The 15,911-nt window shown below is 35.5% G+C and overlaps 2 protein-coding genes across 4 annotated transcripts in view; both read left to right on the top strand.

Moving 5' to 3' along the window:
• The window catches only part of LOC131104860 (transmembrane protein 237B-like), a 17,449-nt gene extending 14,225 nt beyond the window's left edge, over window positions 1-3,224 (top strand). The window contains exon 12 of one of the 3 annotated variants that reach the window (XM_058052465.1): window positions 2,795-3,224. In XM_058052465.1, the coding sequence (XP_057908448.1) occupies window positions 2,795-2,859 (65 nt within the window). In that variant the 3' untranslated portion in view covers window positions 2,860-3,224. The remainder of the gene's footprint in view (window positions 1-2,794) is intronic. The other 2 variants (XM_058052463.1, XM_058052464.1) reach the window with 2 other exon arrangements.
• Window positions 3,225-3,410: 186 nt separating this feature from the next.
• Window positions 3,411-15,883, top strand: LOC131104859 (cytochrome P450 20A1). The gene is made up of 13 exons (XM_058052462.1): window positions 3,411-3,609; window positions 5,210-5,259; window positions 5,337-5,503; window positions 7,162-7,307; window positions 7,397-7,564; window positions 7,648-7,726; window positions 10,363-10,475; window positions 10,548-10,602; window positions 10,682-10,802; window positions 10,881-10,992; window positions 13,360-13,424; window positions 13,528-13,617; window positions 15,347-15,883. Exons 1-13 carry the CDS (start codon window positions 3,538-3,540, stop codon window positions 15,501-15,503), a joined length of 1,395 nt encoding a protein of 464 aa, XP_057908445.1. The 5' UTR covers window positions 3,411-3,537; the 3' UTR covers window positions 15,504-15,883.
• Window positions 15,884-15,911: the final 28 nt, after the last annotated feature.

The raw sequence follows: 15,911 nt of genomic DNA, 5'->3' as shown, positions 1-15,911 counted from the left end.
GGGGGGCAGATTCCAGGCCTGAGGGCCCTGGTGGGGCCCCCATTTGAAACCAAGCCAAATTGACTCACTAGCGCCACCTACAAGTTTTAAAATAATTATCCCTCGCCTCCCGTTGCACGTATGGGCATGATTTTCGGAGGAGACATCACTCGTGACAGGACGCACAAAAAAGTCTCAAGAACCCATGTTCAAAAACCAACAGGAAGTCGGCCATTTTAGGTGGCGGCGGCCATTTGGGGGAGGATGTATCTCGACGAACTCCTCCTAGGGGGTTTGACCGAATGAGTCCGTTGTAGCATCAACGGACACTAGACGGATGGCCCACGTTAAATTGCGAAGGATTTTGGGCTGCTACTTAGGATGTGGGCGTGGCACGCCACCAAACTTTTACTTTAATTTTAACTTTTACCTTATCTGGCCCTGCCTGGTGTCTGGCCTTGCCTTGAAGCAATGTACATCAAAGTCAATACACAGTTTGACTGACAGACTGATGATGTCAGTCGATGGACTGTGATGTGTGTAAAGCACATGTGGTGGGCGTGGCCACGGCGAATGGTCAGCCTTCGCCATTGACCATCGAAGGCTCATATTTTGCCCGCAGAAGGTCACAGGCTGCTGAAATCTTACACGTAAGGTCAGAATCCAGGCCTGAGCGCCCTGGTGGTGCTCCCATGTGACACCAATCTAAATTGACACACTAGCGCCACCTAGAAGTTTCAATTCATTATCCCTCGCCACCCGTGGCACGTATCACTATGATTTTCGGTGGAGACGTCTATCATGACAGGACGCACCTAACGCTCCAGAACCCATGTTCAAAACACAGCGCCACCAACTGGTGGAAATGTATATCACCTGTAACTTCCTTCCACATGGTCGGATCGTCTCCAATTTTCTTTGGGTGGGTTCGGTCACCCTCCAGTCTGTGACTGTGTGTGTACATCGACTCTATAGCGCCACAACTGGTGGAAATGTATATCAGCTGTAACTTCCTTCCACATGGTCGGATCTGCCCCCAATTTTTTCTGGTGGTTTGGGATACCCTCCGGTCTATGACTGGGTGTGTACATAGACTCTATAGCGCCACCAACTGGTGAAAATGTATATCTGCCGTAACTTCCTCCCACTTGGTCCGATCTGCCCAAATTTTTTTCTGGTGGTTTGGGGTACCCTCTGGTCTATGACTGTGTGTGTACATACACTATAGCGCCACCAACTGGTGGAAATGTATATCAGCTGTAACTTCCTTCCACATGGTCGCATCGGCCCCAAATTTTTTCTGGTGGTTTGGGGTACCCTCTGCTCTATGATTGTGTGTGTACATAGACTGTATAGCGCCACCAACTGGTGGAAATGTATATCTGCCGTAACTTTCTCCCACATGGTCGGATCTGCCCGAATTTTTTTCTGGTGGTTCAGGGTACCCTCTGGTCTATGACAATGTGTGTACATACGCTATAGCGCCTCCAACTGGTGGAAATGTATATCAGCTGTAACTTCCTTCTACATGGTCGGATCAGTCCCAAATTTTTTCTGGTGGTTCGGGGTACCCTCTGGTCTATGACTGTGTGTATACATAGACTCTATAGCGCCACCAACTTGTGGAAATGTATATAGCCATAACTTCCTTCCACATGTTCGGATCGTCTCTAAATTCTTTTTGGTCGGTCGGGTCACCCTCCACTCTTTGGATCTGCATGTCCATAGACTCTATAGCGCCACCAACTGGTGGCAATGTATATCTGCCGTAACTTCCTCCCACATGGTCGGATCTGCCCAAATTTTTTTCTGGTGGTTCGGGGTACCCTCTGGTCCGTTCCCATGTGGGCGCATAGACTGTATAGCGCCACCAACAGGCGGTAACGTATATCCGCCACAAGTAACTACCGCACGGTCCGATCGTTGTGAATTTTTTTATGGCGGTTCGGGACGTCGGACGGGACGTGACCGCGCACCCGCCTCGCCGCCGGCGTCGCCCCCTCCTGGCGGAAATTTGTAAATGCCGTAACTCCCTTACCGCTTATCCGATCGCCGCGGTTTTTCGTACGGCGCGTCCGCACGCCCGTCCGGTCGCGCGCGCGCCCCCGACCCGCGCGCACCCCCGACCCGCGCGTAACCCCGACCGCGTCGGGGTGCTCGAGCCCGCTCATCACTGCTCGCAGTTTTAATTATTATTATTCTCCCAAAATGATCGTGATTTTGAGGGCCTTAACATGCCTGAAAAATCACCAAATTTGGCGAGCACATCAGGTCTGGCGAAAAATTTGATATTTTATGGGTTTCAAATATAATGTTACAAAATTGACTCTCTCGTGCCGCCTTGAAATTAAAAAAAAAAAAAGTAGCCCCCGCCACCAGTTTCACGGATCGTTACGAAATTTGGTTGAGACGTCTATCATGACAGGACGCACCAAAAAAGTCTCAAGAACCCATATTGCAAAACCAACAGGAAGTCGGACATTTTTGATGGCGTCGGCCATTTTCGGTCCAGAAGTAGGCGCCACAAGTACCTTCCGCACGATCCGATCGTCGCAATTTTTTTTTATGGAGGTTTGGGGCGTCAGACGGGACGTGACCACATACCCGCCTTGTCCTCCGGTGTCGACTAATTCGATCACCCCGTTTTTTTGTACGACGTGTCCGCGCGCCCATCCGCTCGCGCACGTACCCGCATCAGGGTGCTTGAGTCCGCTCATCACTGCTTGCAGTTTTAATTATTATTATTACTGTTAGTAGTAGCCATAGTAGTAGTAGTAGTGTCTCAAAATACAATAAATGAAGTTTTCTTCTTCAGGTTATCTGGTTGCCATGCAACTCGAACCCTCCAAGATGGACGACAAGTCAGAAATGAACGCGTGATTACGTGTGTCTCTTGGACGTTGTTTTCTCCAAACTCCTGTATGACCTTGAATCCACCATGACACCATGCGGCTTTCAGGTACCAACATTACACACACAGCTCAAGAAGACGCTTCACTCATCACTGTGGACAACGGAACGCTGCAAGAGTCACCCAAAGGAAGTGCGAACGACTCCGAAAATTAGGAAAAAGCCAAAAGAAACAAATAAAATTGTTCATTTAGGAGAGCTGTTCAATTGATTCGACTCCTTTGCGACACATCACTCGGGCACACAAATTGCTGTAATTTATATTTTTTTGTGTAATGTTTTGTACTTGTGTTTCACTGTAATAAAATATGTTCCATTTTAGGGTTATAAATAAAGTTGTGTAAACATTTAATATATTGATGTTTTGACTTAAAAATGTATTTTACACATATATGTATGATATCAATATAAGCAACAACAAAATCAGAGTCGGCTTTCTTTTAAAAAATAAAATAAAACGGAATTTTTCATCGGGAGTGCTGAATAAGCATCGATGTTCTCTGCGCTCGATTAGTCCTCCCTTCCAATCACGAAGCCCTTCCAATCGAACACAGAAAAATCGCTACATTCGTGTTGACGTGGAGTGTGACTTTAGTTGGGAGTTATCGTTCCTGCCAAACTAAACTAAAACTAACTAAGTGAGCCGTCATGTTGGATTTTGCTATTTTTGCCGTGACGTTTATTGTCTTTTTGGTCGGCGCCGTGCTTTATTTGTATCCGGTAAGTTAGCTAGTAAATTAGCTAAGTTAGCTTATTAGCCGTACAGTTTTGAGTTGGTGTTTGGGACATTTATACATTATATACGCGTCAAACACAATGTTAGCAAGACGGGTTAGTTTGCTAGTTAATCGAGATGCACCACGTAGAAAAATAAAATGTTGTGTTCATTTCACGTCGGCGAAGATGCGTTCAGTGGCACTGCAGCTATTGGGAAAGAGTTCAGTCGTCAGGACTGAACCTGCAATTAGCTTGGCACACAATAGTGAGAAAAGGGGGTCTCAAACTCAAGTCCTGGTGTGGAATAAATGAACGCAACTTGTCAAATGTGTACCTCTTTGGTATTGGCGCATGCGCGTGGTTACGGGCTTGATACGAATCAGTATAAAGCGAATTTTTAATGAATTGGCTATTAGTTCTATGTAAAGTGGTTAGGATACAGATGAATCCATATCAGAAAATATCTACCGCTGATTCTAGCGCATGCGCAAAACCGCTATGTCTTTTATGCCTGGTAATTTTAAAAATAGTATATTGTTGTATATTTTACAGTAAAATTAACTCATCAAAGATGTGTTATTTTATTTAGAGTTTTTTTTAATATAAATATATTTATAAATGTTATTACTATCATGTATGTACATATTTACTTTTTAAATATAAATGTATATTATAGTATGCATTTTTTAAATAGTTTGTTAATTTTACTTGTAAAAACATTTATAGTAAAAAAACAGTCAAATACACTTATTTTTCTATTATATTTTTGTTTTTTTAATGTTTTTATATATTAATTTTATTACTATAATTTATGTACATTATGTACATCCACGAAAAATGTATGTTAGTGTATATATATAGTAAAATATAAAATAAATATAAAATAAATAAATGGTTAGGGTTAGGGTACAGATGAATACATATCAGAAAATATCCATGTCTTTTATGCCGGGTAATTTTTAAAATAGTATATTGTATATTTTTACAGTAAAATTAACTAATCAAAAATGTGTTATTTTATTTATAGCTTTTTGAAATATATATATATATATATATATATATATATATATTTTTAATAAATGTTATTACAATCATGTATGTACATATTTACTTTTTAAATATAAAAAATAAAAATATATTAAAAAATAAAAAATATATAAAAAATATATATGACAGTATGAATTTTTTAAATAGTTTTTTAATTTTAATTGTAAAAACATTTATAGTACAAACCGTCAAATACAGTAATTTTATTCTATTATATTTTTGTTTTTTTATGTTTTTTTATATTAATTTTATTACTATAATTTATGTACATCCAAGAAAAATGTATGTTATACTATATGTTTCTCGTAAAATATAAAATAAAGACACCTAATCTTGTTTTTTTTTTCCTAATCTTGTTAAATTTATTCTGTCAAATTTGTACTGCATGCAATTTGTTTTCTAAAATTAATTCTATTACTATTAATTCTATTAATTCTATTATTCTATTAAAACAATACAAAAAAATACATGGAATGACCATGCGTTGCCGATGTCGTCTCCAATTTAAATGGCAATTGACTTCATGGATAGAAACATTCAACATGTCATATTTCAGTCATCCAGAAGAGCATCTGGCATCCCAGGTTTGAACCCCACAGACGAGAAGTAAGGAAGTCTTATGTCATTTTCATATTTCGGTTGTGTACCTGAAGGAATGAGCGTGTCGATTGTGTCGTGGACAGGGATGGGAACCTGCAGGACATCGTGAACCGTGGAAGCCTGCATGAATTCTTGGTTGCTCTACACGAGGAGTTTGGCTCCGTTGCTTCATTCTGGTTTGGAAGACGTCCGGTGGTCAGCCTGGGCTCCGTCAACCTGCTACGTCAACACATCAACCCCAACCACACGAGTAGGTGCTAGCGTGCCGTCACACTTTACCGACTAACATGGGACAAAAGGTGCAGTAAATTTAAAAGAATGATGTCAAAATATTAAGATATTATTAAAAGTTTGAATCTAACAAAAAAGTCATAATTTTCCAAGATTATATGTCAGTGAAAAAAATGTTTAGTGGCATTTTTGGAAAATTAGATTGGAATAAAAAATTAATATTCTAAGAATAAAGTGAAAATATTAAGGAGAAAAAAGTCAGAATTACAATAACAAATTGTAAATATTATTTTTAAGGAATAATATAATATTTATAGGGGAAAATAATGTAAATTTTTAGCATTAAGTTAAAATGTTAAAGAAAAAAAAATCACCTTTTTAAAATCAAGATATGACTGGAAACAAAACAACAATTGAAAAATGTAATTGCAGAAAAAGTTTTAATATTCAGAGAATCAAGTAAAAATATTGTGGGAATAAAGTCATAATTACAAGAAGAAAATTTATAAGAGGAAGGTTGAAATAGTTGGACACTTTAATTAAAAAAAATGAAAAAAGCTGTAATTTTACAAGAATAAAGTCACAATATTAAATAAACATAATAATATAATTACAAAACAATAATAGTCAGATTATATTAAATACAAATTAAGTTATTTTTTAAGTCATAATATGACATAAATTTTAATTAATATTTTAATTAATTAATTTGAAATATTAAAGAAAAAAATATGTCACTTTTTTAAATCAAGAATTGTGAATGTCATTGTGGAAAAAGTTTTAATATTCCGGGAATCAAGTAAAAAATATTGTGGGAATAAAGTCATACTTACAAGAAAAAAATTTAGAAGAAGAAAGTTGGAAAATAGTTGGACACTTTAATTAAAAAAAAAAAAAAAACGAAAAACGCTGTAATTTTACAAGAATAAAGTGACTATATTACATAAACATAATAATAGAAAAACAATAATCGTCAAATTATATTCAATACAAATTAAGTTATTTTTTAAAGTCATAATATGACAAATAACATGTAATTAATTTTAATTAATATTTTAATTAATTAATTTGAAATATAAACGGAAAAATGTCACTTTTTTAAGTCATAATATGGCAAATAAAATAAAATTTAAAATAAATATATAATAAATAAATAAATACATAATAAATAAAATAAATTTAATTCATTTTAATTAATATTTTTAATTAATTAATTTGACATATTAAAGAAAAAAAATGTCCTTTTTTTAAATCGAGAATTTACTGGAAACAAAACAACAATTGAAAAATGTCATTGTGGAAAAAGTTTTAATATTTTCCGTGAATCAAGTAAAAAATATTGTGGGAATAAAGTCATAATTACAAGAAAAAAATGTAGAAGAAGAAAGTTGGAAAATAGTTTTTTAATTTAAAAAAATGTAATTTTACAAGAATAAAGTGACTATATTACATAAACATAATAATAGGATTGCAAAACAATAATAGTCAAATTATATTCAATACAAATTAAGTTATTTTTTTTAAGTCATAATATGACAAAGAAATGTTAATTAATTTTAATTAATATTTTAATTAATTCTAAATGTTTTTAATTAATATTTTAAAATTAATATTAATACATTAATATTAGTTTTAATATGATTAAATATTATAAAAATGTACAAATGGTCTCCACAGCCGACTCATTTGAAACCATGCTCAAGTCGCTGCTCAATTACCAGTCAGGAATCGGAGGCGGCGTCGGCGAGGCTGTCGTTCGTAAAAAGTTGTACGACAACGCCATCAACAACACTTTGAAGAACAACTTCTCCCTGGTGATGAAGGTTTGGCTTCAATCCTTTTTCCAAAAATGTTTTTTTTCTCCATAAAAGAAACACGTTTCATCCATTATTTTGTGTTTTTTTTTTTTCAGCTGGTGGAGGAGTTTGTTGGGAAGTGGGCGTCGGTGGCAGAGGCTCAGCACACGCCGCTGTGCGCCCACCTGCTGGGTCTCTCCATGAAGACCGTCACCCAGCTGACCTTGGGTGAGCGCTTTCGAAATGACGCTGATGTCATACGCTTCCGCAAGAACCATGACGCGGTGAGAACGATGTGTGTCATCTTGGGTTCTTAATGCGTTTAATATTGTTGATTACTTTTTTTTTTTTGTTTTCTTCTATGCAGATCTGGTCCGAAATTGGGAAAGGTTATTTGGATGGTTCCCTGGAGAAGAACTCCAGCAGGAAGGAACGTTATATGACAGGTGAGTGACGTCAGACTACAGTTGGCAAACCTCGTTTATCTAATTAAGGATTCATTCATTCATTTTTGACCGCTTATCCTCACAAGGGTTGCAGGGGGTCTTCATGATACACCCTGGACTGGTGGCCAGCCAATCACAGGGCACATATAGACAAACAACCATTCACACTCACATTCATACCTATGGACAATTTGGAGTCGCTAATTAACCTAGCATGTTTTTGGAATGTGGGAGGAAACCGGAGTACCCGGAAAAAACCCACGCATGCACAGGGAGAACATGCAAATTCCACACAGAAATGGCCGAGTGTGGAATTGAACCCCGGTCTCCTAGCTGTGAGGCCTGCCCACTAACCACTCATCCGCTGTGCAGCTCCATAATGACAAAGAAGCATTCATTCATGAATTTTCTTGCGCTTATCCTCACAAGGGTCGCAGGGGTGCTGGAGCCTACCCCAGCTGTCTTCGGGCGAGAGGCGGGGTACACCCTGGACTGGTGGCCAGCCAATCACAGGGCACATATAGACAAACAACCATTCACACTCACATTCATACCTATGGACAATTTGGAGTCGCTAATTAACCTAGCATGTTTTCGGCAAACTGTGTGGCAAACTCCACACAGGGTGGAATCGAACTCGGGTCTCCTAGCTGTGTGGCCTACGCGCTAACCTCTTGTCCGCCATGCAGCCCCTCTAGCATGGCAGTCTTTAATCAATTTATACATAAAATTAGCTTAAATGCAAATATGCTAACTTTGGCATATTAACGATGCTTGCATGCTAACTGTTATATCGTGGGGGTGCTGGAGCCTATCCCAGCTGTCTTTGGGGCGAGAGGCGGGGTACACCCTGGACTGGTGGCCAGCCAATCACAGGGCACATATAGACAAACAACCATTCACACTCACATTCATACCTATGGACAATTTGGAGTCGCTAATTAACCTAGCATGTTTTCGACAAACTGTGTGGCAAACTCCACACAGGGTGGAATCGAACTTGGGTCTCCTAGCTGTAAGGTCTGCACGCTAACCCAATTAAGGATTTGGTTTTCAAAAAATGTTGCCTCAGTTGTCATACAATATTGTGCACATAATTAATACCTGAGAGAATGGCTAAGTTAGCAAGCTAACACTTAGCATGACAGTGCTTTTTCCTTAAGTTTAAACCTATGAAAATGTCTCAAATGCTAAGATGCTAACTTTAGCATATTAGAAATGCTGAATGTTGACCAGCAACCTATGAAAGCCAATCACAGGGCACATATAGACAAACAACCATTCACACTCACATTCATACCTATGGACAATTTGGAGTCGCTAATTAACCTAGCATGTTTTTGGAATGTGGGAGGAAACCGGAGTACCCGGAGAAAACCCACGCATGCACGGGGAGAACATGCAAACTCCACACAGAGATGGCTAAGGGTGGAATTGAACCCTGGTCTCCTAGCTGTGAGGTCTGCGCGCTAACCACTCATCCGCCGTGCCCACTTGCACCAACACTTGTTTTATCATGTTCGGTGTTAGCTAATGTTAGCATTTCATATATTCTCCACAGGTGTAAACGTACACAAAGACCACTTTCTGGTCTAAACTAACTGTTACCATGTTAGCAAAGTGCTATCATGCTAGGTGTTAACATGTCAACAGCTAGCATTTTTTTTATTTCTTAGCATTCTAACATGTTCGCTTTTTTGCTATACTCAAACCTTGCGTAGTGTGTTCATTTTAGGTGTTAGCATGCTAACTGAATGTTTAACCGCTTAGATAGGTTATATATACACTTATATATAACCTTGCTAACAGTTAGCATACAAGCATTGTTAATATGCCAAAGTTAGCATATTTGCATTTAAGCTATTTTTATGTATAAATTGATGAAAGACTGTCATGCTAGAGGAGCTGCACGGTCGGACAAGAGGTTAGCGTGCAGGCCACACAGCTAGGAGACCCGAGTTCGATTCCACCCTGTGTGGAGTTTTCCACACAGTTTGCCAAAAACATGCTAGGTTAATTAGCGATTCCAAATTGTCCATAGGTATGAATGTGAGTGTGAATGGTTGTTTGTCTATATGTGCCCTGTGATTGGCTGGCCACCAGTCCAGGGTGTACCCCGCCTCTCGCCCCAAGACAGCTGGGATAGGCTCCAGCACCCCCGTGACCCTTGTGAGGATAAGCGGTAGAAAATGAATGAATGAATGCTTCTTTGTCGTTATGGAGCTGCACAGCGGACGAGTGGTTAGCGGGCAGGCCTCACAGCTAGGAGACCAGGGTTCAATTCCACCCTCGGCCATCTCTGTGTGGAGTTTGCATGTTCTCCCCGTGCATGTGTGGGTTTTCTCCGGGTACTCCGGTTTCCTCCCACATTCCAAAAAAAACATGCTAGGTTAATTAGCGACTCCAAATTGTCCATAGGTATGAATGTGAGTGTGAATGGTTGTTTGTCTATATGTGCCCTGTGATTGGCTGGCCACCAGTCCAGGGTGTACCCCGCCTCTCGCCTGAAGACAGCTGGGATAGGCTCCAGAATGTTGATTTAGAATGCTAGCACTGTATCATTCGGTAGAATGGATGATCCAAACAAAGACTGCTGAGTCACTGAATGTCCCTGATGTCCCTGAATGTATCTTCAGCTCTGTCAGAGATGGAGTCAGTTCTGCTGTCTGTAGCCAAGGAGAGAAAAACCAATCAGAGCCAGCTGGTTTTTGTGGACACCCTGCTTCGATCCGGACTCACAGAGCGACAGGCGAGTACTTATCCCGGGATTTTGTCCTAAAGCAAGCGGGATTATGGAGCGTCGATGTGTTGTTTGTTTCAGATCATGGAGGACTGCATGGTGTTCACTTTGGCCGGATGCGTCATCACCGCCAACTGTGAGTGCAAGTGATGAAAAAAAATATAATGATGATGAAAACAAATACTTCCATCTTTTCAAACATTCTTATTTGCTAGTGTGTATCTGGGCCGTGCACTTCCTGTCCACGTCAGAAGAAGTCCAAGACACGTTGTACCAAGAACTGGAACATATTTTGGGTTCAGGTCCAATTTCTTTGGATAAAATCCCTCAACTTAAGTATGTTTTTAAGCAAGGACACATTTTTAGTAGATATGTCCTCCTCATGGATGTTGTCATGTTTGTCTTATTGAACAGATACTGCCAGCAGGTGCTGAATGAGACGGTTAGAACCGCTAAGTTGACCCCCATTGCCGCCCGACTTCAGGAAGTGGATGGAAAAGTGGATCAGTATGTCATTCCCAAAGAGGTACAGGGAAAATGTCATTCCCACTAAGTGGATAAGATGGGTCAAAAATGACCCGGTCGGGTTGTTTTCTTGAAATATCTTCATAATGAATTTTTTTTATCATTTCATATTCCAGGTATTCCTCAAAAAACATGTTTTTGATATCATGCCATTCACATTTTTAACTTACCTTTTATACATTTTAAGAAATTTTAGTTTTTGTGTTACTACCCCAACCTTCCATAAGTGGGTCAAAAATGACCCGGTCAGGTTGTTTTCTTGAAAAATCTTCATAATTAAATTTTTTTATCATTTCATGTTCTAGGTATTCCTCAAAAAACATGTTTTTGATATAATGCCATTGAAATTTTTAACTTATCTTTTATACATTTTAAGAAATTTTAGTTTTTGTGTTACTACCCCAACCTTCCATAAGTGGGTCAAAAATGACCAGGTCAGGTTGTTTTCTTGAAATATCTTCATAATGAAATTTTTTTATCATTTCATATTCCAGGTATTCCTCAAAAAACATGTTTTTGATATAATGCCATTCAAATTTTTATACATTTTAAGAAATTTTAGTTTTTGTGTTACTACCCCAACCTTCCAAAAGTGGGTCAAAAATGACCCGGTCAGGTTGTTTTCTTGAAATATCTTCGTAATTAAATTTTTTTATCATTTCATATTCCAGGTATTCCTCAAAAAACATGTTTTTGATATCATACCATTCAAATTTTTAACCTACCTTTTATACATTTTAAGAAATTTTAGTTTTTGTGTTACTACCCCGACCTTCCATAAGTGGGTCAAAAATGACCCGGTCAGGTTATTTTCTTGAAATATCTTCGTAATGAATTTTTTTTTATCATTTCATATTCCAGGTATTCCTCAAAAAACATGTTTTTGATATAATGCCATTCACATTTTTAACTTACTTTTTTTACATTTTAAGAAATTTTAGTTTTTGTTTTACTACCCCAACCTTCCATAAGTGGGTCAAAAATGACCCGGTCAGGTTGTTTTCATGAAATATCTTCATAATGAAAATTTTTTGTCATTTCATATTCCAGGTATTCCTCAAAAAACATGTTTTTGATATAATGCCATTCAAATTTTTAACTTACCTTTTATACATTTTAAGAAATTTTTGGTTTTGTGTTACTACCCCAACCTTCCATAAGTGGGTCAAAAATGACCCGGTCAGGTTGTTTTCTTGAAATATCTTCAGAATTAAATGTTTTTATCATTTCATATTCCAGGTATTCCTCAAAAAAACATGTTTTTGATATAATGTCATTCAAATTTTTATACATTTTAAGAAATTTTAATTTTTGTGTTACTACCCCAACCTTCCATAAGTGGGTCAAAAATGACCCGGTCAGGTTGGTTTCTTGAAAAATCTTCATAATTAAATTTTTTTATCATTTCATGTTCTAGGTATTCCTCAAAAAACATGTTTTTGATATAATGCCATTGAAATTTTTAACTTAACTTTTATACATTTTAAGAAATTTTAGTTTTTGTGTTACTACCCCAACCTTCCATAAGTGGGTCAAAAATGACCCGGTCAGGTTGTTTTCTTGAAATATCTTCATAATTAAATTTTTTTATAATTTCATATTCCAGGTATTCCTCAAAAAACATGTTTTTGATATAATGCCATTCAAATTTTTAACTTACATTTTAAGATTTTTTAATTTTTGTGGTACTACCCCAACCTTCCATAAGTGGGTCAAAAATGACCCGGTCAGGTTGTTTTCTTGAAATATCTTCGTAATTAAAATTTTTTATAATTTCATATTCCAGGTATTCCTCAAAAAACATGTTTTTGATATCATTCCATTCACATTTTTAACTTACATTTTATACATTTTAAGAAATTTTTGTTTTTGTGTTACTACCCCAACCTTCCATAAGTGGGTCAAAGATGACCCGGTCAGGTTGTTTTCTTGAAATATATTCATAATGAAAAATTTTTATCATTTCATATTCCAGGTATTCCTCAAAAAACATGTTTTTGATATAATGCCATTGAAATTTTTAACTTACATTTTAAGAAATTTTAGTTTTTGTGTTACTACCCCAACCTTCCATAAGTGGGTCAAAAATGACCCGGTCAGGTTGTTTTCTTGAAATATCTTCATAATTAAATTTTTTTATCATTTCATATTCCAGGTATTCCTCAAAAAACACGTTTTTGATATAATGACATTCACATTTTTAACTTACCTTTTATACATTTTAAGAAATTTTAGTTTTTGTGTTACAGTCATAGTACCTACTTGTGAATGTAGTATTCTACATTGGCCACAAGATGTCGCCAGAAATGAGCCGTGAATGCCTGTATGTTTAAATGGCCATAATAACAACCTTCTGTTTACATATCAGACCCTCGTCATCTACGCTTTGGGAGTCGTGCTGCAAGATTCCAAAAGTTGGAGCGCCGCAAGCAGGTCTTTGATATTAATATTCATAATCATAACGCTGCTTGCTGATGTACTACATGCAGTCAAATTGGCATTTCTATGATTGTTTTTTTTGTGTTAAAACTTTCAGATTTGACCCAAATCGGTTTGAGGACGAGTCATCCAGGAAGAGTTTCTGTCTGCTTGGTTTTTCCGGGAATCAGACGTGTCCGGAGCTCAGGTAACCACTGCATTTTCTGGATCCATTTTTACCTTTGAAAAAATCTGCAGTAAATGTAAAAGAATGAAGTAAAAATATTAAGATATTATTAAAAGTTTGAATCTAAATCTAAAAAGTTGTAATTTTCCAAGAGTATATGTCAGTGAAAAAATGTTTTTAGTGGCATTTTTGGAAAATTGGAATAAAAAGTAACATTCCAAGAATAAAGTGAAATTATTAAGGAAATAAAGTCAGAATTATAAGAAAAAATTCTAAATATAATCTTTAAATAATAATATAATATTTATATATTTAATTATATATTTTAATTAATTAAGCAAGTAAAAGATACTGTGGGAATAAAGTCATAATTACAAGAAAAAAAATGTAGCTGTAATTTTACAAGAATAAAGTGACTAAATTACATAAACATAATAATAGAATTACAAAACAATAATAGTCAAATTATATTAAATACAAATTAAGTTATTTTTTTAAAAGTCATAATATGACAAATAACATTAAATTAATTTTAATTAATTTTTAAATTAATTAATTTGAAATATTAAATAAAAAATATGTCCCACTTTTTTGAAATCGAGAATTTACTGGAAACAAAACAACAATTGAAAAATGTCATTGTAGAAAAAGTTTTAATATTCCGGGAATCAAATAAAAAAAATACTGTGGGAATAAAGTCATAATTACAAGAAAAAAATGTAGCTGTAATTTTACAAGAATAAAGTGACTATATTACATAAACATAATAATAGAATTACAAAACAATAATAGTCAAATACAAATTAAGTTATTTTTTTTAAGTCATAATATGACAAATAACATTTAATTAATTGTAATTAATTGTAATTAATATTTTAATTAATTAATTTAAAATATTAAATCAAAAATGTCACTTTTTTTAAATCGAGAATTTACTGGAAACAAAACAACAATTGAAAAATGTTATTGTGGAAAAAGTTTTAATATTCCGGGAATCGAGTAAAAAAAATGCTGTGGGAATAAAGTCATAATTACAAGAAAAAATTTTTGCTGTAATTTTACAAGAATAAAGTGACTATATTACATAAACATAATAATAGAATTACAAAACAATAATAGTCAAATTATATTAAATACAAATTAAGTTATTTTTTTAAGTCATATTATGACAAATAACATTGAATTAATTTTAATTTATATTTTAATTAATTAATTTGAAATATTAAATAAAAAAATATGTCACTTTTTTTTTATCAAGAATTTACTGGAAACAAAACAACAATTGAAAAATGTCATTGTGTAAAGTTTTAATATTCCGGGAATCAAGTAAAAAATACTGTGGGAATAAAGTCATAATTACGAAAAAATTAAGAAAAAAATGTAGCTGTAATTTTACAAGAATAAAGTGACTATATTACATAAACATAATAATAGAATTACAAAACAATAATAGTCAAATTATATTAAATACAAATTAAGTTATTTTTTTTAATATTTACCTTTAAATACGCTCTTCTGGTACACTTTTTGTTGCATAATATTGGTTTCAGTCGTGTTTATTCAGGGTTATGAATAGGAAAATTAAATAAATGAAATAAAAAATTACATAACACTTCAAAGCTGCATCAGGTCTTTGTGGGTTTTGTCTTTAATTTCATAGCAGTCGACGTGATTGGCTTCACTCGGTTCTTTATTTACAAATATAACACCATTATTTCATTTCATTGAATTTAATATTTTATTTTTTTAGGTTTGCTTACACCGTCGCTACCGTCCTGCTCGCCACGTTAGTGCGACGGCTTAAGCTTCACCGGTTGGAAGGTCAAGTCCCAGAGGTCAAATCGGAGCTGGTGTCGACGCCAAAGGATGAAACCTGGATCACCGTCAGCAAAAGAACTGCAAATTAGTCTCGTTTGTTTTCGCCATTTTGGAAGGGGTGTGGTCAAAATGACATTTCAGGTGCCTGGTCTATATTTCAGAATCCAGCTAATGCATCATATAATTGTTGCATATTGTGTTTAAAAAAATGTATCTGAATTTTTTTTTTTTTTTACATCTTATTGAAATAACATATGCATACATTTTTCAAGAAATGTGGCAGCATCCAACCATTTCAACCCTGCACCTTCCATGCACATGTCACATTTGTGCAAAAAATATTATGAATAAAATCAAAAAAATAAGCAATTTAATTGGGAAATAATTAAAAATAAAAATGTACCTGATTGCTTTGTAATTAATTAAAAATCACATTTAACCACTACAGTTGAATTTTTTTAATTTTTAATTAATTAAAATAATAAAAAAAAATTTTT

This window comes from Doryrhamphus excisus, chromosome 16, assembly GCF_030265055.1.
Source record: "Doryrhamphus excisus isolate RoL2022-K1 chromosome 16, RoL_Dexc_1.0, whole genome shotgun sequence".
Taxonomy (NCBI): domain Eukaryota; kingdom Metazoa; phylum Chordata; class Actinopteri; order Syngnathiformes; family Syngnathidae; genus Doryrhamphus; species Doryrhamphus excisus.
Note: the sequence above shows the minus strand (reverse complement) of the source record. Positions and strands in the feature narration are given on the sequence as shown.

Bases quoted from the DNA above. Each gene is read 5' to 3' on its own strand.
- LOC131104859 (XM_058052462.1), top strand. From the start codon at position 3,538: ATGTTGGATTTTGCTATTTTTGCCGTGACGTTTATTGTCTTTTTGGTC. The intron at 10,476-10,547 runs GCGAGTACTTAT...TGTTTGTTTCAG, and splicing joins CCGGACTCACAGAGCGACAG to ATCATGGAGGACTGCATGGT. The intron at 13,618-15,346 runs GTAACCACTGCA...TTATTTTTTTAG, and splicing joins CAGACGTGTCCGGAGCTCAG to GTTTGCTTACACCGTCGCTA.